The sequence below is a fragment of the Acanthopagrus latus genome, chromosome 18 (assembly GCF_904848185.1).
Source record: "Acanthopagrus latus isolate v.2019 chromosome 18, fAcaLat1.1, whole genome shotgun sequence".
Lineage (NCBI taxonomy): Eukaryota > Metazoa > Chordata > Actinopteri > Spariformes > Sparidae > Acanthopagrus > Acanthopagrus latus.
The window spans coordinates 13,769,368-13,797,194 of NC_051056.1; the positions used below are offsets into that span (position 1 = coordinate 13,769,368).

Sequence of the window (27,827 nt, forward strand, 5' to 3'; positions counted from 1 at the left end):
CATCCTTACAATGCTGCCTTAGTTTAGTTCCCCCCAGATGAGTCATAAGCGGCCTGGCCTTGTGTTTGCGGTAGACTAGAGGGGGGTAGACGCATCATGGGGAAGCTACAATCTTTCCTGCTTGTCAACCCTGCCAATACATGGCCACGTCACTCCAGTGCCCCCATGCTTTGACACTGTGTAAACTCCACTGTCCTCCCACATTCAACCAAAGTCCAGACCTCACCTCTGAGGTCGGAAAAATGCCCCATGATGCTGTACCTTGTCTGAATGTGTAGATGGTGTCACTGGCAGACAGGTTGGTGCTGGTGACAAAGTTCTCACGGTTGGACGCCTCAACCTCCACCCGAGACCAGCGCTCCAGGTTGCCGTGGAAACCGCTAACCTCGCCAGTGGGGAGGGTGATGTTGGTCACACGGCCCTCGCTGTTGTACCTTGGGGAGAAACAGCAGAGAGATGATGTACAAGCACAAACACACGCAGATAACTGCCGCTCCCGGACAAATGAACGCAGCTATACATTTGTACATGGACGCGTGCACGCATTCTCCCTATCGCTCCGTTCCCGCCCCTCATACACAAACGTCGGCACAGAGTAAGTGTCAGCTATGATTTATATGTGTAATTATCCAGCTGTGGAATTTGAGACAGAGGCTCGGTCGGTAGTGGTGAATAATTCAGACAGATGTGTTTTTGTGCGCGCCTGCTATATGTGTGATACTGACTGCGTGTGATCAAAGTGTTGCAGAGTCATTCTTCAGCTAATCAGTCATTTCAAGAAAGACTCAACTGAAGGGAGAAGTCTGTCCAGCTTTTCTACGGTGATGCTCTACTTACCACCAGATGGCACTCACATTTCACACCGCTAACACAAACCCTGTCTCACATTAACGCACAAGCACCCTGCCTGTTTGTACATACAGGCACATGCAGAGACGAGCAACCAACCACAACTGAATAAAAGTGAGACGGAAAGAAAAAAGGCAGAAAGGAAGAAAAATAACAACAAAAGACAGAAAGAACATAAAAAATAAAGAGAAGGTTAGAAAGAAAGACTAAATATAAAAAGACAAAAAGAAAGAAGAAAACAAAAAGACAGACAGAAGAAATAACTATAAAAAAATGACAGACACAAAGAGAAATAAAAGATAAAAGACAGAAAGAAAAAATCAAGACAATGAAATAAACAAATAAAAAGAAAAAGACAGGACAAAAAATACTTGAATGTACAAAAAAGAGAAAAAGACAGATGAACAGAAGACACACAAAGGAGAAAGAAAGATGAGAGAACAATAAGCAGAAAAAACAGTCTTACTCATAAACAGTGGTCCAACTGTTCTCATCACTCTTGGTTGCTAGGAGACCAGTGTTGCCATGGTAAGTGATGTGGGCGATGTCGTGGCCTTGGGCTGACACCTTTCTCAGTGTTCCGCTGTTGCTAAGAGACAACCAGTACACCTGTCCGCCAGGTAGTGCCAGCCAGAGAGGCACTCCGTGAGCATCCCTCCTCACCTGGAGCCCGCGGTCGTCACGACTCGTCAGTCCAGACAGCTGGCCGTCCGTGCCGTAAGAGAAGTTGTACAGGTAGTGGCCCGTGATCAGGTGTTTGGTGTACATGTGGGAACCGTTCTGTCATGGAGAAGAAGAGAAGAGAGTTGTCATGGTCGTGTGCTGCTGGTAATCACTATTCTAACTCCACGAGAGTGAAAATTCGCCACTTGTGGATGTCAGTGTTGATGGTAAATGCAGTCACTTTAAGCAGTAAAATCCTCAGTGTGTGCTGTATTGACAGAGAAAGCTCTGTTCTCAGAAATCTGTTTTTTTTTTTCCCCCAGCACCCTCAATTCACATGTTCACTGACGTAGTTAGTGTCAAAGATGAACAAAAGGCTATTTAAACTTGGACTTCTGTTCTGTGCAGCCTGCCACTCAAAAAAAAAAGTTTGTTGCCTTTGATTTTATTGTAAACTAGCCACTCCAATAGCAAAAATCAAACCCCAAACTAGAATGACACTCAGTAGCGCGCATACATCCGCCAATGCCACATTCCCTTTGACTTCAATCAAGCCTAGTTCAAGAAATAACATTAAAAACATTTAAATTTACTAGATCAAGATTTTTATTTGGATCTGCATCATAGATATCAGCCAGTTTAATTTACCTCCTCCTGGGACAGCAGTTGAAAACTTTGCCAGAATATCTAAACTGGCACATTTACAGAAATGTTATGAACATGCAAAGTCCCTGTAACTCTAAACTCTATAGATGAATAAAGTAGAAGAATCCAGATCAATGCCTCATCTCACAATGTTAAAGAACAATTCCTGGACCTGTCCCTTTACCCTGATTTGCACTAAAAGTTACTGGGGTTTATTCTGGCCCAAGACCCATCCTCCATCAAAGTTTCGCAGAAGTCCGTTCAGTAGTTTTTGGGTAATTCTGCTGACAAACCAACCACCAAACCAACAAAAAAATGGACACGGGTGAAATAATAACCCCGCTGGCAGAGAATAGTGCAGAAGATGTGGACGGGACACATTTGACAGTTTTTTGCCTTATTCAGATTTTATTTTCTCAGTCAGTAAAGCATGGACTGAAGAATGTATTACTTTAATTGTCTATAATGTCATTAGATACCAATTCGACATCAACCTAAAACATTGCTAATGCTTTCTTAAACTATGTTTCTCAAACTATGTTTGAGTGTACAATATTCTTAGTACTAGGTGCCATAGTTTTAAACAAAAAATGATTAAATTGTGTTGGACCACAAACGTAGGTATGTACTGATATAAACATGATGTCATCATAGCATCAGAAGGTGTAGCCTAGCATCACTTCCAAAACTGCCACCTTTAGGGAAAACAATATAGCTTAACTGCAAGTCTTTTCTAAATCTAGTTTATTGTATTTGACTCCTATATTTCATGCATGGAGAAATAAGTGTTGCAGAGTTAGTAGTAGGGTTGGGAATGAGAAAAGCCAATGTGATCATGCTAACTTAGCTGACATGATTTTGTCGTTCAGTCTCTGCATTACACTTTTTTAATAAGGGTTATGTTGTGTTATTTTTGTTACATTCAATGTAAAATCATCCAACTTTAAATTAAGTCTCAGGTCAGATAAGTTGACCATGTTATCTTTTTTTCCCTCCAAACGAGTCACATCAGCAAGCTAAGGTTAGCTCTGTTTGTTTGTTTGTTTGGTTAGCTTCTTAGCAGTTAGCACTAGCCTACACAAGGCAATTACTATATTTAGTAACAGTAAATCTCTCTGTATGGACTAGTCTGTGTGGCTCAACCAGTTTTAATTTAGTAATATGTTAATCGTAGTGAAGTTAACTTACTAACAGGTCAAAATTACACAAAATTAAGGAAAATTCATGTTATATTTCACATGCTAAAACACATGTCCCACAGACACAGCTTAGGCACTGTGTAGGCTACCTGGCTGAAGAGATAGAGCTCCTGGTCCAGCGGGGAGCTGATCTCCACCAGTCCAGCAGGGCTGGGCTGAGGCTGGTTGGGGCTGACAGCTCTGATCCGGATGTTGCCTAGATCAGCAATATACAGGGTGCCATTGGGGGCCACGGCCAGAGAGGAGGGGGCTTTGAGACGAGCGTCGCGGGCGTAGCCTCCATCTCCTGATAAGAGAAACAAGAAGGCATCATTTCAGTGAGAACTCTTTATCAACAAAATGACATGAGAGAAGGCGCCCACAGTTACAGACACATTGAGAATGACAAATGATTCTTTAGGGAAAGAGAGAAGTCACAACCGGCATACACAAGCGTCGCAAAATATGAGATCCCATGGTGCCGCTTCAGCGTTTATCAGTTTGGCTCAGGACTTTGACTTGTTGGGACACCATAGCTTCCTGATGGAGTTGGTACGACCACCTTGATAGTGACCTCAGTCTTATCAGACGTTGGTAGTGGGTGACTGAATGCATTCAGATGTCTTTGGTAGCACAGCAGGATAATAGCCGGGTGAAGCCCTTTAGATGCTGTCAGCAGTAGGCCCCGGGCCTCTGATGGGTCTGTGCAGGCAGCAGGGTGGCAGTTTATCTCTTGACAGCATGCACATTATGTGTGTGTTTGTATGTGTGTGTGTGTGTGTGTGTGTGTGTGTGTGTGTGTGTGTGTGTGTGTGTGTATGCCCGTGCCTGTTTGTATTTGCAAGTGTGCGTCACACGTGTGCGCATGTTCAAAGACACTGCGTGAGTGTCTACGGTGAAGGGATGGAAACGGAAAGCCTCTGAAGAGAGTAATCATCTGTTAACAGCAAGACATGATTGAAAATATGCAAAGTACAACCCAAGAAATAGGGATGGTTACAGCCCATTGGCTTGTGGCATGGGAGAGACACTTCCCTCCATTTTGAATAGAAAAGCGACTGATTTTCATGAGCAGAATTAAATGATAAAATCACATCCTCTGACACTTACAATGAAAGCATGGCCTAACTGTCAAAAGAACATCTGCTTATTTGTTTGGTCCTTTCCCTCTTCCCTTTATTACATTTCAGGTGCCCTTCCATGATACACCAACCAGTTAAAACGAGACGAGAGCTTTCTCTTTCGCCTGTCATTTGAATGGATTTGAAAGGTTCCTCTCAAGCTGGTGCTTGCTGAAATTTAGCTGGAGGTTTTTGCCAAGAAGGAGCCTCTCCATGAATACCAATACAAATATACACACACACAAACACACACACACACATTTATACATCATATTACGCTCACTTACTTTCCCATTGTGACACTGTCGATAGTCGTTTCTTTTGATGTATATTGTCCTTGTTTCCGTAAATGCTGTTTTCATAATTCTTTTATTTTCTATTATTTGTCAAGGAGAGTCATAACAGCCCCTTCTTAGTTATTAAAATTCCATCTGAATTAAATAATTTAGACACATTCAGGAAGAGAAGAAAACAGCGGAGGAGACAGATGAGAGAAAACCTTCGTCTCAGGCACTGCTAATAAAATCAGTGGCCAGCAGGGACACACGGGCAGAAAGATTTAATCACTCAATATCGAGACACTCTGACTTCTCCAGTTCGTTTAAGTTACGTCAAAGCCTTTGAAAATGTTCCTGTTTTGTTTCCTTCCGGGCCAAGAAAGATATTTAAGATTTTTGTACTGTAATCCTATTACACATAATCTAATACTCTCACATTACTTAATCCTGCACTCACATAGTGTGTGTGTGTGTGTGTGTGTGTGTGTGTGTGTGTGTGTGTGTGTGTGTGTGTGTGTCTGCCTGATGACCCACCAGAGAAGCAGTCACAGTTGGGGTCTATCTTACAGTCGCAGTCCGTGGGGGCTCCGGAGATAACAGATATCTCCCCGTTGGTCGACACCTGTGAAGTGTTCAGAAAAAAAAAAAAAAAAAAAAAAAATAGTCACACGCGGCTCCAACATGCTCCGGGAGATTATTGCTCTAGAGAAGATAATGTTCGACAACAGCCTTTGTTACATCTAATCTCTACCACAGACAAGATAATGATGGCATTTCACAAACACCTTAGCTGGAAATACAAATTAATAACTTCAAAATGAAATAAGAGAGAAACGACAGCTGCGAGAGTCGACGGGCACCTTAACACTTCAAATCCAACAATCCAAGATGATTTCTCTGAAGTGCAGAAAAAAGAAAATCTTCAGTGTTTGACCTAAATGGGGCTTTGTTGGATATTAAACTGATGGTCCTGATGGAAAGTGCCGTAAAAGAGGGTGGAAAACTGCTCCACCAACAGCTTGATTCTGATGCATCTTGGAGGGGTGATGTGTCTTAACTGGTCCTCGGGGAGCATGGGCGATTGGAGGAAGATTGAGGAAGATATGCCTGATTTGGATTTCTTCTTTTTCAATCAACTTTATTATCCTTTGGAGACTGTTGGGAGCATTTAATAAAGCTATCCAGCAGACGGAGTTACATGATAATAACACTCTCATGACTGTGTAGCACCTCCAAAGCTCATTAATTAACATCTCAGATTTTCTCCATATAATGCATTAAAAAAAAGTGTGAAAACAAGTCGTAACTTGTTGATTAGACTTCTGTGTAGCCGTGAAGGTAGGAGGGTTTTTGTATACTTCGCTTGCTAGCTATTTAACCCGACAGAAATCCAACAAAAACCTAAATTTTTCCCAGAGTTTGATGACTTAACTCTGTATTCAGAAGCATATAGCAGAAGGAGATTTTGTTTTAAATTATAGACCAAATCCTTTAGAGACAATGACAGGATTTTAAAGTTTTATGATCACAGGTGGGCTAAAATGTGAGAAAGTGCCCCATAACGAGCACGATTTTCCGCGCACTGGTGCCTCTTTTTATTCTGTTCGCCCTGGCCCCTCAAACATCCAGAGTCCATCACTGCTTGGGATTATGCAAAGGCTCCGTCTTCAAAAAGCATGCCCACTTCACAGAAAACAAGCGCATATGATTAATTGTGCTTAAATGAAAAAAACAAAACAAAACAAAAAAAACAAACTAAAACAACAGGCACAACAGAGCTGATTCGGGACGTGATTATTTTGATAATTCAGTACCGTGCATTTTCAATACATTTTTCCCACCTAAAGTGCTAGATAAAAATACAATTCAACACATATTGGTTATGCGTGTGTGGGGCTTGATGTCACAGCCAAATGTCTTGAGTGTGTGTGTGTATGTGACAGCCAGACGTGCCCGGACCGTGAGAGCAGACCAACTGCAGGGACCAAAGCGATGCCCGAATCCTTTACTGTTACCAAGGCACGTTCCAATCCAAATGTCAAAACATTTGACTGACTGGTTAAAAACAGTGAAAGATGAAGCGCCGCCATTTGAGATTAAATGTAGCATTTAATCTTTGTGTCATTTTTAATATGTATTGTCAGTCTGTACCTGTGTGCAGCCAGTCTGTCTCACAAGTGACACAATCCCCTGCATCTAATTTAATTTCTTGAATGAGTTGATTGCGCGTCAGAACTGCGGAGAAAATCTGCAACACATCATCATTAATTTTGTTTTGCCGTTCAGTGTCATAAAACGGTTCTGTTTATCCTAAGAGGACCGCTTCTACCTGTCGCTGCGAGTCCAGCACCCTTCATTTTTTTTTTTCTCATTTGACTTTCCGTTTGAAAGATTCGGGGATTCAAGATATATATGAGTCCGACATAAAAGAGGTGTGACAAACACAGAAAGAAAAATAAGACAGCATTTTCATTGCCCCATCAAACATGGCTGGCCGGTCTCCATCAAAAAGGCATTTTATGTTCCTGTCTGCCTCCACATGGACTCAGCGTGGTACTGCTGACCACAAAGGGACTATTGATTGAGTCCAGCAGGCAATATCTTTGTAGCGCCGGTGCCCAAATGCTGTGGGCCTTTGGTAGCATGCTGCTAGCTAATGGACCTAATGGAGAAGAATATGTTTGTTCCTTAAATGAAAAAAAGCAAAAAAACACAGGCTTTTAGATGTATCTGAGTGTATCAGAGTTTCGTTTGTCATTATGCAAGAGGCAGAATATGAACACTCCTGTCGCCGCGCAGCGTATGTGAGCGCGGCAGACAACCAGACCGCAGCGGGTCGGTATGACGTGGTATGTCACGCATCGAGTGTGAGGCTAAATTAGAACCATATAGACGAATTGATTACTGGTGTCGATTGCACCTGTCTTTTCCTGTTTGTCAGCTGTGCTCGAGATCTAACAGACATTCTTGCAGGTTTGTTCTGTGATCATGCACAGAGGCATGCAATGTTTTAGCACATCCTCTGAATTCAGTTAAGATGGTGGCTACTGGAGGGTGTAATGCCATTATTTCATAACTAATGCATGAAATCAAAGCCTTTCTGTTTTTAATTCCCAGGTTTACACCAGAAAAATCCAGAAAAATTTTAACTTAAATTAATAACGAACTTCAACATTGCCGTATTGTAAATAACCCCACATTATAAGACCAGTGATGATCAACACATAAAACCTTAAAGAGATGTCAATAAGTTTTATATTGTCTATTCAGAGGGTCACAAACATTTGCCTGGCTTGCCTTCCCTGACAGAACACCTCCGATTATAAGGTGCAAGTAAAACAGCAAGAACAGCTAATTCCATTTGACAGTAGTGACTAGGAGTATAGAGCAATATACTAACACTTTGGATACGTAAATCTTCTTCAAGAGGAAAGTTAGGGTCTTTGAGAGATTTATGTAAAAATGTCAAAATGTGTTTCTTTTGCCCTAAAGACCCAATCTGACCATCTCAAGCTAAATACACGATAAAAGTAAGTGTGTTTATGGTGACTGGGTGACCTGTTGGATGCGGTTGATGCGCCTCTCGTCGGTCTCAGCGATGAACAGTGTACCCAGGTGGGACAAGGCGATGGCCTTCGCAGCCTCCAGGGTGGCTCGCACAGCCGCCCACCTCACCAGGTGGTGGTCAATCCCTGGAACCTGGCAGTGGATGGGGCGGCCGGCTACAATACGCACCTGAAGACTTTCAGATACCTGATATAGAAACAAATGCCCCACAATGTAAAAGTAACAAGGCGCTGACAATATATCTTTGTTAATTCAGTGCATTGAATATAAGCAAACGGAAACCTGCTTCATCTAATGACTCATTAAGTCTTTTTACAAGACACACAGAGGATTCATTAAATCAAAGATAACAAGTGTTTGGGTAATAAGCAAAACTTGACGGACAGTTTCTTAAAAAACAACTTCCACAGAGAGCAATGATAGCATGTTATTTATTTTAACAAGGTGCTCTTTTCTTGTCATTTATGTTCGCGGCTTCACTCACACTAAATACACCTTAAAGTGACAGCCCTGCAATTTGAGAGAAATACTTCATGACTCTATCTATCACCGCTACATATAGCTGTCTTTCAAGGAAACAGCTTTGGAATTCGTGCCTTTACCTGCAGCACAATGTTGTTGTCCAGGATGTAGAGGGAGTTGTCCAGGGGGTTGATGGCCAGGTCTGTTGGCCACTCCAGACGCACCTGTGGGAGTGACACGCACCCGTGCAAGAACACGGACTGTACGTCAGCAACTATATTCATTTCATAATTTAGAACAAAAGAACATGAAGGCCTCGGAGGGAATCAACTGCCATAGTCAGCTACAGGTGATACAAATAATATCTCCTTAATAACATAGCATTGGGCTTCCTGACCCTGCCTGCGCATGCAAAGGTCAGTGGCGGGCAGGGAGCCTTCCCAGTGTTTATTCAAGACTCACACCGGCTCGCCTCGGCACTGTTCCAAATGTCAGCCAATAACCATGATCGCCGCCTGCTCAAATAGCACACCCTGCCCGCTAACGCTGTGGGGGTCAAAGAGAGACAAACCCACACTATAGCGCACAGCCACCCACATCGCTTCGCGGCTATCTCGCACAAACAAACACTCAAACTGTGAGCTGCAGAGTCGAGGCGGCGCATCTGAGGGATCGGTGCGATGATTGATGACTCTGACGATGGATTGGTAAATAAATGGATCATGTTAAATTGCCACTGACATGTCCAATTATAGGCTCTGTCAAATGAGAGAGGAGAGGGTTCACTTTGAAATCCCATTTTAAGAGGTAGAGAGATTCATCAAGCAGGACTCACTCTGTCCTCTGCCAAAGAGGACACGCATCAAATCTCTCCTGCTCATGATATTGAACTTTGAAGGGATGTCAGCCCATCACTTTCACAAGTTAAGTGGAGCTGTACACAGAGCTGGGCCTGGCGAATTAAAGTCAAACTGGAATGAAAAACACAATTTTGCTTAGAAATCAATAGAAATTTTCTTGGTATTTGTTTTCAACTTATGTAGTGACTTGGTCAGTGTGCCTCCTCCGCACCTTAAGAATGGAGGAGGCGTGAATTTTTTTGGTTCTTTTGTCAGTATTGGTGCAATATCTGTGTGGGCAGCTACAAAAAATAGCATATCACCCCAGACATTTGGTACTCTGTGTCTCCCAGTCGCTGTAAACTTTGACTGCCTGGTCATTTAGCACCGAAAACCAGACACTTTAAAGTCACCCTATGCACAGGACTGTGCACGAGCGAAAGATGACTCAGCAGCTGTCGAAATAATATGAGATAGAAGTAACTTAAGGGACTTAGTGCTAATGTTAACAAACAAGGCTAAGGCACTTTCCTAGAGACGCTTAGGTTAGCCTAGCTTGTTAGCTTCCACTTTCTGCGTAGACTTAAACATTTCACATCACAGAGACTCATACATTCATACGCTGATGGTGGCGGCTACCATGCAAGGTGCCGACCAGCACATCAGAAGCAGTTTGGGGTTCAGCATCTTGCCCAAGGACACTTCGACACGCAGACCCGGGGAATTTAACCAGCGACCTTCTGATAACAAGACTCTGGCTCTACCCCTGAGCCACAGCCGCCCCATGTATGAAAAAAGAAGAGATGGCTAAAATCGCTAAAAGTGGATTGTGTTTCTGATATAGCTGTGTTGTTGTTCTGAGAACATCATGATTAATGTTGTTGTTCATCTCAAGTTAGGAGCAAGCTGTCGGGGCTGAACATTTTAATATTGACGAATCTACAGAGCTTTTAGACCGGAGCAGAATAAAAGTATCTCTTTTTCCTAAAAAAAAACATTATTTTTGTTGTCAATCAATAATTCAAAAAAGTTTTTCAGGTCAAAAACTGAATTGTTTTGTTTGTCTCTGTGTAAGAATTGTAACAGCAAGCTCCTTCTAACGAGGTTTGTCAGCCTATAGTATAATATGGTTGGTATCTGTGTCTCGCGTGTTCATCAGTTTGGGCCCAGCATACTGCACCGCCCTAATGTTAGCCAGCCAACAGTTTTCTGATGCTGTTCGGTTAGGTTAAGGCAATAAAAACCCTTCCACCACGTCTTTCACCCTGAGTTGCTAAGCTATGACATCACAAACAGATGACTGGTCGGTTGCGATGATGGAACAACATTGAATATTTTGCTCCAGGATCAACACCAACACAGCGGTGACAGATCTTGAAAGGTCTTGTATCAACATGCACAGGATCCACAGCACGTGCTCAGGTCAGTCGTGTACAGATAAAGTTAAAACTTAGAAGCAGCAATAGCAATAGTAGATTTATTATAGTTTACATTGCCTTGTACAACTTTTACTCTAAACAATTGCAATGCGATGGCTCTGGGTTGCTCGGTCTGCATTAATTACTGCAGCAATGTTTGTCTCGGCGGCGTATAGCTACAGAGGTTTCCATCAATACCGATGACACATTGAGGTCACAGCGGTTTATAAGAACAAACACAGATGGAGGATGAATGCGACTGGACAAAGTCAGACGTGCGGCGGAGGCCGATCACTGTGAAGTAACACGGGCCCCTTTAAAGACACATAAGAGCACCTCTGGGAAAACACCTGGGCCGAACACCCATATTCACACACACAGACACGCAAATACACCGGCTTCGTTCAGCCCTATGTGTGGGCAGAGATCCCTCTATAGAGCCAGCACTTCATCTATAATTCATCTTCTGCTCTAATAGGCCTGATATAAGTCAGCAGTGTGATCTGAAGGCTGGCTGATCAAACCTGTGCGGTGACTGTCTTTGGTCTCTAGCACGCCGTCTCTCTCTTTCTCTCAGAAACACAGCGCCCACTTTCAAGACGAAAGAGTTTCTGCGGGAGAGGCTGGGCAGTATAGATCCACAGAGCAGTCACTGATTACTGCTTTAATTCAAGAAAACACATGCAGAGTCTTATATTCCTACGGGACATCTAAACAACATTCAAAGGAAAAAGGTTGAGAATGAAGCCTGTTTTCGGAGCAAAGCGTGCGGCGCCACTTTTCCCACCAGGCATTTGAACTCGACTGCGTTATTAGCTTACCTGGCTGATGTCCATGCGCGCATCACAGCTCAGCGGCTGCGTCGACATCAGTCCGTTTGAGCCAATCACAGTGGAGAGCAGACCCCTCTCATTAATCTTCTGAATGGTGGTGCCATCAACGAAGTAGACAACACCTCTTTTATCCACTGCGATACCTGGGCGGGCGAGAGAGAGAGAGGCGGAATGAGCTTTTGGAGATGACAGAGGGAGCGAGCGGGGGTGAGAGAACAAAAGGGGGGAAAAAAAAGGAGAAAAACGTGAAAGAGAGTATGAGAGCGAGAGAGAGAGCAGAGATGGAGAGGAGTGAGTACGGGAGAGAAGTAAAGTGGAGAGAGGAGAGGGCTTCGGAGAGGCATCCAACTCAGTTAGACATTCAGCTCAGCGAGCGGCTGTCTTATCAAAGGCACTGCACCACAGAAATGTAATTATATTTCCATTCCAGAGCCCACTAAAGGGATTAGAACAATGCAACTGGAGGAAGAAGTTATTTGTCACATTAGATGTGAGCAGGGTGCCGCAGTGAACTTTTGACATTTTGCACCGGCAAACGTGCATTATAAATGTGCATCCGCGGATCAAGCGCACATGTGCACGTATGAATGTGTGCATACGCTCGCCCTGTACTTGACAGCACATGTGAACATGCTTCGTGTTTTTTTGTTTTTTTTTGCCGCGGACATTATGTACTCGATCTCTCCTCGCAGCGAGGCTCTGCAGCAGGCGGCAGTGAGCAGAGAGAGAGAGAGCGGCGGAGAGGCAAGTCCAGGTATTAAAGGTCAGGGCAGACTGTGAATCATCTGTTATGGACGAGGGGCAACCTTCATCGCGGTCTCATCTCCATACAGAGAACTGCCCTTTGACTCAACTTCTCAGCAATAATGTACCACAACTCAACCCTCGCCTCTCGTACCGTATGCTGACGACTGTCCTTGATTGCTTTCACTTAGCATCCGCGACAATAAGCCATTTTTCAGTATTCCTACCTGCCGCCTCCAATGCTACGCGGCTTACTGTCATGCCATTTAAAACAACACTTTGTTTATGGTTTTGCACAAAGTCATGTCAAGTTTATGTATATATCCCTTTATCTTAAGCATGCCTCAAAGCATTGCATGGAGACAAAGCCTACTTATGTCCAACTAAGCCACAATCAATCACTAAAGTAAAGCCATAGAAAAAACACATGACACATTAAATGACCTCCAAGAAAGGATTATTTTCATTCCTGATTTATCAGTCAATTAATTTTAATTTGAGTCAAGGATTAGCTACTGCCCTGATTGGACATTAGCAGTCCTGGGCTGGCAACCCTCTGGATCAGCTACTCAGCTGGACATTACCTTTCAGTGGCTGGTAACTAGCATTCTTGGGCTAACTTCATTAGCTACTGCTTGGGCGTACTTTTTCTTTTTTTTGGTATTTTATTGGATAATCCTACTTTTCTGCAGTTGGTGGCAGTAGTGCTACGCCACTGGATCTTCATTTCCCACTGCCACTTCTAAGTTACCAGCCCTGGCTTATCAGTGGCCAGAGCACAAGCTGGCTTTCGGCAACAGTATACCCTCTGCCAGCTTCTCAGTGGTGTAAATTTTGTCCTATATCCTGCTCATCCTCCTTGACATGTTTTTGGTCTCCACCAACTCCTGATGGAAATATCTGCCTCCTAGCTGCTACGCGCTCGACTGTGCTCACAAGCAAGTCACTAACTAACTCTTAATCTTCCATTGGGTGCTTGGCGGACATCTCAGAGTAAGTTTATCAGTGCACTTTCACTGGAAGCAGCTGCCTGCTGTGTGTGGAGAACTTTAAAGCTGCAAGTCATGACTCTTGGAAACAAAACTCTGGACAGCGGAGGTGAACTGCAGTTGGGAGATAACTCTCTGTAGGTTTTTATCACTATCAGCGCCCCCCTTCACATTACACATTGTCATTTAAAACATTGTTTATACAAAAACGCTGATTAATGCAGCTTTGAAATGTCAGAAAAAATGGAAAATGCCTGTCATATTTTCCAGACGGCAGGGTTATGCTTTCAAATTACTTTTTACTTCTCCTTTTTTTTTTTTTTTTTTACAAATAAAGTCAGCAGAAGATGAGCTGGATCAAGCTGATGTTTGACATTTCCTTATAAACGAAAAAAAAAAATGTGTTCTTGATTATGTTACTTTTCTGCCAATCAACAAACTACTTGGATCTCAATATAATGGGCTTATTGACCCGTTTAGCTTTCCAGAACCCAAGGCTATCTAAAACAGATTCAAAAGGGGGATCTAACCTCACACAAAGGCCGGTACATCATAGCATAGACGGACAAAGGAGCGACACCATCGGTATGCAGCGCCGCTCCGGCTACTCATCCCTCATTCAGTCATCTCGTCCCATTTTGCCTTGATTTTTATTCTGGTTCTGTCAGTCTTTCCCCTCCCAAACTCTGTCATAGTGGATTACACGGGGATGTGCCTGCGCTCACTTCCTGAGCCCGGGATAGAAATCACCACTGTCTTTTTCCCCAGGCAGCACTAAGGTCTCATCCTCCTTGACATACAATAGCTTTCTTTACTCTTGATTTCATTCAACATGTGTACAGACAAACACACACACACACACACACACACACACACACACACACCCGCCCACACATGCTAACACAGCATGCCGCCACCACAACGAGATTCACGAATGTCCTCAGACCGCGCAACCCTGGGCCGACCCTGGGAGTCATAAATCGTGCAGGTGGAGTGGAGGTGGAGAGGGGGAGGGCCAGGGTCAGCGTGTTTCCTCCAGAGGCCAGAAGGTGAACTGCAGAGCTCTCCCTCCTGGCCCCTTCATCATCCCTCTGACACAGACAGATTACACCACACACGCAGCCTCAACCCCCCCACCACCACCCCGCCAACACCTTTCCTCTCCTCTCCCAGTTTGCCCTGCTCTCAATCCACCCTAACTTGATCTCCTTCTGCACTCCCTTTGCTCCCCTTCCCTCCACTTGTTTTTCATGGTTGCCCTTTGCTCGCCTTGTTTCTGTTCTTTCACTCCCACTATCTTGCCCCGTGTGCTATAAGCGCTAATCAAATCACCCCCCCTTTGACCCCTCGATAATGTCTGCGCTCTGTTTTCCACTGTTCAGCCCATTTTTTTTTTTTTTTTTTTTTCATTTCTTGCTTTCGGCCTTGCCATTTCTCCTCCCGTCACCTGGCATTATGCAGGAGGGACGTCTCAACCCACTGCACCACCTGAGCCTGCTTATGTATGAAAGTCTTCACTTTCTCCCATCCTCGGATCCTTCTCACTTTCCTTTCACTTTTTTGCACCCATCCCTCCTCCCAGCACCCTAAACCTGTCCCTGATCCTAGAGCTCATAAATCCTGCACAAGGACATGATGAGGCAGCCAGGACTCTCTCTCTCTCAATACTGATTCCTCTTCTCTCCCTCTCTGCCCCTGGATATTACTCTTTCTTCTCGCTTCCTTTGGTTCCATTTACTTCCATCCTAAATTCCCTTTATTCTCTCTCGCCTTTGTCTGTGCTTCTCTGACACCCCCAGTATGCATGCTGAGGATCTGCAAGTCTTACGTCTGCGCAAGCGGCTTCTAAATAGCTGCCAATCTATCATCAACAATAAATACGGGACACGGCCGACTTATTCATCCTCATACAAGCACAACAATGGGGAACGTCTGCCATTATTGCTGGGCATTGGCAAAAGGATTTACGCCAGTTTATGTGTTGTTTAAGAGTATTCTGCCATGTTTATTGAAAAGGCAGCAGATTAGTCCACATTCTCCTTGTCAGGGGCTGGATTTCCCGCTGTTGTGGGTAAAGCTGTGCACTGCGTTAAGGGAATTTACAGCCCCTCCGTATAGCCGATGGATACTCGCAGGACATCAAAGGATTTACCGTTTCTCCCAGGGTGGACTGGCACTCTGATGCTCATGTTTAGAATCTGGCACACACGCAGGTGGAGAAATAATTGAGATAAATCTCAGCTCCGGAGGGAGACGGACATTTGGCTAAAGTTGGGACTGGATTTTATCATCAAAGGAAAGTGAATTAGACTGACTTGCATCGACCTTGAAAAAGAAAAAAAACAGAGGCAGAGGAGAGAAGAGCAGGATGATAGAATGATGCTTTTCACATTTAGCTCAGATTTAGGGAGAAAATGCAGCCAAAGAGAAAAAGACAGACAGCGCCAAAAGAGGTGTGAAAGACGAGAGAGGTGGTGATGAGACAAAGGGACATGATGAGGAATTGCTTCAATTAACCATTACAGGCCAATCACTCTCAATCAAAGAATCTCTTTGTTCTCTGTCCTTGTCAAAAGAATATCAGTTATAAAGGCCCCCCGTGGCAACGCGATACAATCCAATCTGATTAATGCCTTGGAGAGGGGTCTATGAGAGCATCAGTGTTGATTACAGCTATTTGAAGAGAAGGAGCCACCAGGGATTTTTCCCAGAGCGAGGGAGAGGTGAGGAAATTTGTAAGGTGAGAAATGAGATGAGGTGAGAAAGACTAATTATATCAAAAATTGTGGTTTATGTATCCTATCTAGCAGCAGTGATAGAACGCCCAGTTGGCAAACAGAAACATCAGGATGTGTTGTGTGCACGTGCGTGTGTGTGTGTGTGCGCGCGTGTGTGTGTGTGTGGGGTGCATACTGAATGCTAACACTTGAGCCCTCAAGAGTGCAGGAAGTCAGCCTACTGGTGTTGTTCAAGTTTCCCCTTCTACAGTACTTTCACCCTTGAAACGTTGACAGCAAAGCTGCCAAAAGAGCTGCCTCTATGGATGAAAAGCAAGAGGAATTGTAAAATTGTATCGAAAAACAAACACGCCATTGTCTGTCAGCCGGAGGAACAACCACCTTAGAGCAAAATAAGCACATATTCTGCAAAGGGAGCCTATTTAAAGGATCTGTTTATGAAGGAGAAAGCATAATGTGTGCGTGTGTAGAAGTCCCATTTATACCTGAAGACTGTCACCCACCCACGCAACTGCAGCATGTGAGCATGCAGGGGTGACACGCACACACACACACACACACACACACACACACACACACACACACACACACACACACACACACACACACACACACACACACACACACACACACACACTCACAAACTGCCAGCAGCATCAGGAGTAAGTCATTCAGTAGGCCCTCCCATATCCCCAGGCTCAGGGGGTGTTAATGATATGGACTGACATATTATTATAGCATCTAAATGATGCTAGCTGCTGCTGATTATGGCTCATGGCGCTTCTGTACAAAGTAGCTGTGTGTGACTGACAAGCGAATGTAGACGGATGGACACTTTCACCTGCACAACCGGCCCCAGCGAGGGACTCCGGCCATAAATAAAGTCAACCAAATTAAAGCCTGGAGGGTCCGCTAACTGCTCCAGTCCGGCTCTCTGTGAAGCCAGGGGAACACATTGTTACAAGGAGTCTTTAGCTGGCTGTGTGGCTTCACTGTTCCCTTTCATCATTTCTCCTTGAGAACGCCACAATGCTGTTTCTTTCTTCCTCTTTTTTTTTCTTAGTTGTATGTTAACGTGTGAATATATGTGCGTGCTCGGGACAACGTGTGCAAGCTCCGGTCTCGTGGCGCTTTTGCATGCGTGTGTGCGTGCATGCGTGCAGTGAAGTAGCAAGGCAAAAAAGATAAGGCATGGCAGTTAATCACATTGTGCGCATATGCAAATATAGAGCGGATAAATCAGAGCTTCTGCAGATGAGGAATTCACACTCCCACACACACACAACTTTGGTGAAGACACTGAGGTTGCCCATGTGCACTAAAGGGGGGAAAATAAACCTGTTCACTCAGTCTCAGCACTGGGAAATGGCACTGCACCATACTGATGTTGTGTGCACACAGGTTCGAGTGTGCGTGCGTGTTTGTGTCTCAACGAGTGTAGAATTCCACACCTGTATGGAAGAAAAAAATGACAGTCACGAGTGTGACTTGTTTACGCTGCCATCAAACACCGCTCGGATTCTGTGAACCGCAGTACTGTAGTGAAAGTGCTGCTCTTATTTTTGCCCAATCAAACACTTATCATCAATCAATACAAGATAGCACCATAAACGAGGACGGCGTGTATTTCTGGTAGATCTTTGGTAAGCAGAAATAATTCATGCTTCTTGTAATTAATTATTCATTAAAGCCCCACAGAACAGACAGTGGCTTAGTAATTAAGTCTGAATCAGACACTGTGGCTCATCTAATTATCAACCGCTATAAGTTTGTTAACATATTAACCCGCATTAATTAATTATTGATAGCCGCCTTTTTTTTTTTTTTTTTTTTTAGCTGTTAGCCTGCGACTACACATGTATGGCGAGGCAAGACATTGCGAGCCCGCAGAGAACTAGGGGGGAGATTTTGCAACAGTCGCATGCTAATTTTTAGCGAATAAACATTTTTTGGGTGAAAAATATGCGACTTGGCAGTAATTGCCTTGTTTGATAGCGAAAAAAAAAAAGAGATCCAAAGCAATCACAGAGGCAGCAGACAAACTCAATTATAAAAGCAATTGAAATGCTTTGGACTAGAAAGCTCCATGAAAGGCTGAGGGGTTTGGATCAGTGCGGAGCGTCTGCAGATTATGTCGTGCTGTTTAGAACATCAAACAAACACAAGGAGGTCTATCAATAGACGCTCTTTTACCAAACATACCATCACGACAACAAGCCACTGAGGCTCTGCGATGGTGGAAGGAGGAAATGGGATCAGATGGGAGGAAACAAATGTTTTCATGACTGAAAAAGTGGAAATGAGGCACTAAACTACTATAGATTGCAAATCTGTATGCACAGCTTCCACCCAAAGTTTCCCCCTCATACAAAGACATCACAGTAACTGAGCCAGCGGCAACTCCAGCACAGTCGTTATCAGAGATAGTTGGAATTGCAGCAGCTCGGATTTTCCTTCCACAGTTTCCCAGAACAACTGTGCGAGTGCTTCTTGGGAGGGAGGTCTCGCCACTGCTCTCTTGAAGAGCTGCATGTGATAATGGTACCCAGGTGCAAACATTTACTGGCTCTGTTGTCCCATCCCTATAACAGCAGCTGACCCCCTCCCCCTCCTCCCCATTCTCACAGGTTCAATTGGCCTGCCAAGCTGAACTGTGCCTGCCACCATCACTCCACTTATTCATCTTTCTGTCAGTGTGTTTAAAGAATCAAGGAAGAAACAACCTGCTCGGGCAAGTTCATCTTTCTCCTCATCAAAGGACCCCCCCTCCCCCCTTTCTCCCTCCCAACCAAGACAAATGCTTCCATCTGTATGTGTGCTTGTGTCGGGCATTCAGCTTGAGTAAATGCAATTTATTCCCCCACAGTGGCAAAGCTGCACTCCTCCTGTCAGCCTGCCAGGCCCCCAGTGGAGGTTGACAGGCCAGCTGCCAGCAGCGGCCATCTCGACCAGTTAAAGGGACACGCGTGTCACATTTCCCATGATCACGCTGACGTTGTCAACCTGACATACCTTTAACAAGGCACCCATAACTAACTCTGTGTCCCTTCACTGGGACAGGCAGAGTGGGTCCGGGGAGCCAGAGGCTGTCAATCAAAACAGGCATGCACACAAGCATTGCACCTAAGATGCACGGGCTCTGCCTTTGGCCTTAAGCCTGCATCTCTTATTGACTCAGGGCTTCATTACACACACAGTGAGCTTCAGTAATCTCTCAGAAGCTACCCTACACAGTCCGACTACAAACAGGGTAGCTGTCAGTCTGTGTAGTGTTCTACCTAATACATTACTTGAGCAGCAAGCCGCGCTTTACAGGTAGCGCCTCGTTTAAGTCAGCATAAATTTGTCTCACCGAAGTCCATCGACTATATTTTTTGGGCACTTAGAAAAACACGGCAGTAGGCTGACTATTTCCTCTCAGATTATCTAACTATCAGGGTGATGAGGACCCACATAAGATACTTACTGAGACGGATCCCTTACCTAGTGACCAATAAAGTTCTGCCCACATGACAATGAATGTCAGAGGGTTCAGTGAGGTGATGTATCCAGCACTGCCATCAGAAGTCGTGTTCTAACATATCATCAGAAAATGTTTTTGCTTTATGGTTCAAAAGGCCTTTTCAAATAGATCTTTGTGCCATGAAAAAAATGTTCCTCCTACTTCTTTGGTCCTTAATACATGCAAACGTTAGGAATGCTGCACTTTACCCTTTTAGAACTGTGGTGCTCTTAACTATGGAACTGAGAAGTTTTAAAGTTCCTGTCACTGGTGGTACAATTCAGCTACTTTTCCAAGTGTGTCCTCAGGCCACCAAGATCACATATTTGGCTGTGACACCCAATAGATTAGGAGAAAACCCAATGAGATTTTAGTTTAATCAACTTTATCCAGCAAAACAAGACGCTATTTTGAGTGTGGTTGAAAATATTTTTGCTGTTTGACAGCCAAGTCTTCATTTGTTTGTTCGCGAGAAGCCGTCTTGTCATATTCAAGAACGTCTCTCACCAGAAAAACAACATTGTATTGTAATGCTCAAATTGCTTATGTCAACATTTCCTGACAAACAACCTCTGAGGTACTATGACAGAAAAAAAACCTTTGACGGATCCGTCACACAAGACAACTGTAAGTTCGACGTTGCGCAGGACACAGCAATTATTAAACAACATTATTTTTGGTGCCTTGTTTTTTTTTTTTTTTTTTTGCAGTGCGTTTCCACATTTCAACTAAACTGAACCTTCTCCGCAAATATGCAAAAGTTGGAATGGTAATACTTTTATATCAGGAAAAAAAACAAGAGGGAGTTAACTTTTATGCATCTGTTAATTCAAAGAGTTATGTAACTCTAATGCTGTACTAATGACTCTGGTGTAGGAAAGCCCACACATGGCAGAAAATATCAGACTGGGCAGAGTTACCAGGCTAGAAAATTAATGATGTTTTTATCCCGACGTAGTCTGTAGCATCCTACAGATAGCTGCTTTGTAGGATTTAGTGCTGGTTGATTATGTTGATGTATGGGTACTTGAGGGCCTGACGTCCTGTTAATAGTGCAGCCAGATCAGAACATTCTGATATGAATCATTTTGGAAGGTAATGACATACAGCTTCTTTTATCATTTGAACACTACAACGCAAGAGGGTGTGAAACAAAGCACCTCAGTCCCGACCGCATCGCTGAAGTGCCACAAATGATGGCAGAGCTCAACCTGGAGTGTAATATCGTGATTATATAACTTTGACAAACAAAACAAAAGATATCATCAATGTATTCATGTTGTGTGGCAATGAGCTCTCAGCATTAAAAAACAAACAGACATTTTGCTGGTATTATCTTTGTCTCCATGGTTACATGGGGTCTGACTAATAACTGGGACTCACGTCAGTAGACTCTCATCAGCGTTTACTACTCCAGTAAGTAGGCTGACTCGTAGTTACAACCAAGAAAGAGAGTTTCTGAGTCATTTCTGAGCTGTCATCAGTGCTTTCTGATGGTCTTGGAACACACCTTACATTTAAACCAAAGACTGCTCAGCTAGCTCAGCCTTATAACTAAGATATCTGCTTAGAAAATGTGTTTATTCTGCAGATAAAATTAGCAGCTCTGCAAACTTCCTGTGTCACAGTCTGGACTCACCTGATACTTGTGTGCTGCCTGGCAGCTGCGTTGCTGCTGCTGCATGGCTCCTGTCTGTTTACACAGAGTTTGCTTAAATATAAATAAATATCAACACCGTATGAGTCAAAATGTATTAAGAAATGTAATAATTTCCAAAATTCGCAACATAAAGCTAACAAGATATTCCATAATTCTGGTATCAAAAACAACATTTTCTGCACACAAGGGAGGCACAGACCCGAATCAATGGGGCACCCAAGGGACACTCTTACAGCATCATAAGTTATATTCATTAAAGAAAGCTGCTCATTTAACAAAACAATAAAACTAAATCATCAAATCCGATGAACTCTTAAGTTTCTTCTAGAGCTTTGCAAGTGCAGTGGTTAGGTCAAAGTTCCGAAACAATTTTATCAAAATTCTTGATTGTTATTACTTTAATGGCTAAAAAAAAACAAAACAAAAAAACGGCCAAACAGGAGGTCATAACTGACATCGGCTAAAAACGTCCCACGCTCAGATATTTTCACAAATCTAAATGTGTGTGTGACAATTAATCTATTGGCTTTTGCTCCAGGCAGGGATGACGTTGCCATGGAGATGGTATTGATAACACTGTTAGGGATGACCAAGATGTGCTGTCTTGCTGATGTCTAGTTGACCAGTCAGATTGCTTCGTTGGAACTACTTGTTATATAATTGTCTTACTCAGCAATCTTTGAACTCCCATCACGTCAGTATGGAAAGTACCACACATATCACAAATTCCAGTGTTTAGACATGCAGTATTTGCATGTTTCATTTCCAAAACAGGGCAGTTATACATATTAGCACTTGTGTTTCATTAAGGACATTTTAACCTACACACAGTATGACTTTTGTTGTTTATACACTAAGTAAAGACCTTTATACTTCTCGACTGCGAGTTAACAGGATCATTGCAAAAAAGGTGTGCAGTATGTATTATTGACCAAAACAGAGTTTCTCATGTGTAACAATGCAATCCAGCTGAATAGGCGACAGGAAATTGGATACAAACAGGACACATCTCTGCAATCCCTTCCTTCATGTAAAAATGGCTCACTGGCAAGACGAGTCCTGGATGCACCTCTGTGCTGTGCGCTTTGCTTGGTGCTCTTTTGCCTGGCCCTCTGGATTTGCCTCTGGCAGCAACATTTTCAGTATTAGTTTTGGGAGGAAACGAGTCTCTGGCAGAACTTCTCATTGTGGCTGCTCAGTGATGCATGTCTGTTGCACAAACCATCGCCGATCGTCTAATTATCATGGATGCCACAGCGAGAAAACAAGCTGTGGTAGAAATAGCATGACCCAATGGCGTCTCTCTAATTTGCATTATCATAGAGTATGCTGCTGTTTGCCTTGCTGTGTGATTAATTCATGTGTGTATCATTAATGCAGGAATGTCCAGGGGCAAAGACAAAAGCTCGGTCAATGTGAAATGAAACACGGGAGCAGGCTGTTAAAAATTGCGCACACATATGCACCCGCTCACACGCAGACTGAATCTTGGAGCTTAAAACACAGTGTGACTTATCTGATGCCCTTGTTTTGAGAACTAGTGCTCTGTTTAAACCAACAGAAACAATGATAGTTGACCCTCAGAGAGGGGAGGCAGCCACAGGGCCAGTTTAATATGCAGATGAGGTGTGGGACTGCTGCACGCTGCAGGATTTAGACGCAAAACACTGAGTTCTCTCTGTCCCTCTCACACTTCATCCATTTCATTCACTCTCTCGTTCTCCCTCTCTCCCCCCCATTCTCCATTTTCCTCTATTAATTTATTATTATTTTTTTATTCTCTGCCACGTTCACTCTCTGCCTTCGCTCTCTCGGTTCTGAGCTCCATCTTTTTCTCTATCAATTTAATCTGCCCCCCCCCCCCCCTCTCTCTCTCCCACTCCCTCGATTTTGTGAGGCGCAACAATCACTCTGCACTAAATGCTATGGGAGCCAGAGGTAGAATAACAATGGCATATTCATTCCAAAGTTATAACACAGAGCAGCTGGCACAGGGGCTACACAGCCCTAGGAGATCCTCTAACTTCACTGCTGCAGCCAAAGAATACAGTTTGGGGAAGTGGTAGATTTGGAATGAGTGAAATGCGGACTGCAGTGATTAGAGCTGTGCATTTAAGGGACACCGCGGCTCATGCGAGTGTGCTGCTGGAGGAGAAGCACAGGGACGGTGTTTGCTGAGTTAATGGTTTGGGCATGGGCTTGCTGACAGCATCGAAAGCTTGATTCACACTGATGAGACAAACTGGGAAACGCTCCTATGCACACTGCCACATGTTCAGCCATTTCTGTAAATGAGACTCGTGCCCAATGTGCGAAGATATTCATTCAGCTAAGCTGCTTATATGTCAACCCACCAGCCAAGACAGACACTGTACACCAGCATCGAGCCCGGCCGATCCTGGCCTGGTGTCGGTGGCCAGGCAGCGATGTGCCACGTGATGCACATTCACCCCTGGCTTGTGGCTCTTTCTCTTTTTTAAACGCCCTGGCTGCTCAACATGCTAATAACCGCGACCGGCTTTAAACCCCACCGCTTCATCCGTCACCCCGGCCCTCCGCTATCTCAGCTCCGATGGCGTGCCTCGCAGCTGAGTGAGCTTGGGACAAATGTGTTTGTCTGTGTGGGGAATAGAGAGACTTAGAAAAGAAGAGACAGCAGGAGAGAAGAGGAGGAGAGAAAGGAAGAAGGGTGAGAGAGAGAGAGAGACAGAGCGAGAGAGAGGCCGAGGGGGCAAGACGGAGAAATGTGATGGCAGCATGTCAGCTTCTGATAAGGGCATTAGTCTGCCCCCTGTGGGCCGGAGCGAGAGACTGACACTGCAAGCTCTCACACACACGCACACACACCTCTCTCTGTGGATATCGGCTTTGCTGTCTGGGACCAGTCGACAAATAATAGATAAGACCTGTGCAAGGCAAACACCAGCAACTAAACTCTCAATCACTGGAGTCACTCCGCTGTCCAAACCTACAGATGAAACACAAACTGCTATCTTAAGATAAACACAACTATTATTCACCAAACGTGAATAGAAAAAGTTCCCCTTCATGTTGGGAACAGAAGGAGTCCAGAAATGCGAGCCAAGGCTGTTGGGTCCTGTGGGACTGCCGCCTCTTTCATGTCAGACATGGGATCCATCCTAAATGGAGCAAGGCCTTTTATTTACCGAGCTAATTGACTGCAGAGGCGCATGTGTAGCCAACTCTAAACAATGCCCCAGATCTTGTATTCATAAGTGAGTGTTTGAAGGACACAAGATAATCTGTGCAGCTTACGCTATGGATAGACTATAAACTTGTGCAGTGGCCGGTCGCTCAATAGTGCTGCAACATTGTTGGCTAAATTAAAACCATGGATTACTATTTAACAACTGTTTGCCGTGTTGTAACAATATTATGTGTCACACTGGGCCCACTGCAGCTGTGGCAACACCAGGGGCACGGGGATGATTCATCGATGGGGAAAGCAGGAGGGATAGAAGCAGAGGTGGAGGGGAGCGGAGAAAAATGAAGGAAGGCTCTAATTTGGAGCGAGCAGCTCACCAGAGGACACAAGACAAGATCAATGCTGCAAAATCACACAGCCACGGCTTCAAAAAAGAAACGGACAGATATTTCCCTGTGAAGTCTACCACTCATTACCATTGGTAAGAGGGTGCAGGGAGGAGGATGAGTGTTGGCTGTGGCAGATGGATGACAGGGAGCCATGGGGCTCCAGGCAGAAGTCTCCAGAGCCTTTATAAGAGCTGGTTAGTCGGAGCACAATGGCCACAGAAGTGTGTGTGTGGAGTGCAGTGAGTCAGAGTATAAAATACCTGACCGTGCGTGAAAAGGAGGAGTCTTGGGACAGAATATTCTATTACTGTACAAAGGCAGAGATGGAGCATGTTCTGAGGTATAAGGGGCACGTACACTGAGGATAACAGTCTTCAGATCATCTGTCAAATTGTAGCAGGCATCAGCTCCAATGATGTTTTTCTCTTATCTTCTTCTTTCCCTTTTCATCATCTGTTCCCTCTTCTGTCTGTATGAACTTAGGAAGTTGGGGGTAATAAAAATAAATAAATAAATAAAAAAGTTCTGCTCTCAAATTCAGAGCTTCTTTGTATTAAGAACCGGTGACATTTGAAGCACGGAGGCACTTCTACACAACATTTGTTTACTGTTCTCCATATCGACTGGCTGTCTGCCTGCAGCATCAGACTGCATCGCACGCACCAGCTGAGAGTGAGTGACAGAGGGGGCCGGGCAGGACTGTGGGTGCAGCCTGAGTGACAGGCCGGCGGCTAAATCTCCTGTGCGACCTGGGGACCGAGAGCTGGTCAGGTGTGTGGGTGTGATTGGTGTGGGCAGTTAAGAGATTATTTCTGCTTCCTGGAAGCGACTGCTTTTTCGGCAAACACAGCCCCCGCAAGCCCAAATTAGGCCTATAACGGCCTTCGAAGACTGTAATACAATGAAAAAAATAAACATAACGAGCTGCAGTTCTCACCTCTGTGGTGTGACATGTCAAAAGACAGGCGGCGCAGCATATGAGAAACATCACAACTCATATGTGAACTCGTATTTAAACAGACACTATAAACACTTGGAGAAGAAATTCAAACTCTGAATTTTAATATTTACAATATTAATGAGGTACTAATACAAGCGCAGCGATATTTACTTTTTCCATAACTGAATAAACAATCTGTTCAGAGGAAAATAAGGTCCCCAGAACACTGTTTGAAGCTAGAAAGGTGGCAGGGTCCGCCAAATATAAACAAAGTTAAACAGTATGAAATTGGGTTGTGATTATGGTCCGTTTGTTCAGTTCTGAAAACAAAGAGTTTGTTCATTTAGTTTGCTCTGACTGAAATTTCCTTCCCAAAACTACATTGCGCAACCTTTCAAGATGTTTTGTTTACCTTTAGCTTTTTGACGTGAGATTGATTACATCCACAATGAGTTTAATGACACTGAGGAATCGGAGCACTTAAAACTGCTAGTGCTACTATGTGTATGTTTTCATTCAGTCTCGTTGCAGAGAAGCAAATCCAGGCTCACGTTTTGCAGTCGAGAACGTACTAACTAACTTATGGACACCGTGATGACATTGATGAATGACCTATATCGCTGTCCCCCGCCCCACCCCGCCCCAAAATTGTCAAGTTTGTGACAAGCTGTCAGGCATAATGTAGGTGCTAACCACAAGCAACACTCTTTATTGAAAACTGACATGTTGAAGTAACCATGTATGTAATGCTGTGATCATCCCCTCTCACTGAAGTTACATAGTGTAGAAACAAGTGTGGCAGAGACTGAGACTGAGACACCATTACACTGTTACAAGACACTGTAACACCAAAATGATATAAAAGCTGTTAAAGAAAAAAATTACATTGTGTTTTATCTCAAAGCAGCAACATAAAAAATCCACAACATGCAACTTGCATGCAATCTGTTTTGTACTGTCGTCATTGATGATAATTAGCCACATACATTCAAGGTTGCAGTCAAAGTGTTGGTATAGTTTAGGTAGTTTAATTGGTGCGATCTTTAGTGCAAGACATAATCAGTGCTATAATTCATAATTAGTGCAAGTTCAAGTTCAAACTCATTAATTATTTCAACCATATAAAATAAAGATACAGCTTAATGCAGCTTAGTAGCAGCTAAATTGAAGGCTGTTTATGTCTCAGCACAAAACTTATGATGGTTTCAGTGTTTCAGACTTTCATCCAAACTGCTCTTTGTGTAGACACACTTGGGTGTCTACATTTTACAACTACAGACCCCTGCGATGGACATAAAACCTCCCTAGCCCCGGCTTTTTGTGGGTGACCATGCCTTATTGATGACACAAGTCAGAGGAAACTAGTAATGCTTGTTCCAGCTAACAGGCAGGGCAAAGGAAAAGAAATAAAATGTGGTACAACTGCAGAGAAGACACATCGCTGGAATCCCCTCCTGTCAGCCAGTAACTAAGGGTATAATGATTAACCAATTCAAATCGACACTCCAGGCTTAATGTCTGAAATATACGTGCATTAATTCAAATAGCCTGAACTGGGCTAAAGCTAGGAGGGAATCAGAGCTGAATCTGCAGACTTTTCTGTATTAAGGAACCTAATACGACAGGCGTATTTTGGCTTAAGTTCAGCGCCTAAAAGTGCCATTTTTTCCTGTAAGCCAAGGGAAGCCATGCTTACAATTTTTAGTCAGGCTATTATTGTCATTCTAATAAAAAGATAAAATAGTTTCTCTTGTCATGTGACAAATTCTGTATATCTCATGGCCAGCTAATACCACTTTTTACTGACAATTTCTCCAAATTACAGAAACAGCATCTCTCTGGATTG

At 43.8% G+C, this 27,827-nt stretch overlaps 1 protein-coding gene across 2 annotated transcripts in view; it reads right to left on the reverse strand.

Moving 5' to 3' along the window:
- The window catches only part of tenm1 (teneurin transmembrane protein 1), a 192,145-nt gene that overhangs the window by 14,494 nt on the left and 149,824 nt on the right, over positions 1-27,827 (reverse strand). For both annotated transcript variants that reach the window (XM_037076301.1, XM_037076300.1), the window contains 7 exons: positions 11,842-11,996; positions 8,904-8,987; positions 8,293-8,487; positions 5,269-5,356; positions 3,446-3,642; positions 1,316-1,629; positions 262-434 (listed from right to left, as the gene is read on the reverse strand). In XM_037076301.1, coding sequence (XP_036932196.1) covers positions 262-434; positions 1,316-1,629; positions 3,446-3,642; positions 5,269-5,356; positions 8,293-8,487; positions 8,904-8,987; positions 11,842-11,996 — 1,206 coding nt within the window. The remainder of the gene's footprint in view (positions 1-261; positions 435-1,315; positions 1,630-3,445; positions 3,643-5,268; positions 5,357-8,292; positions 8,488-8,903; positions 8,988-11,841; positions 11,997-27,827) is intronic.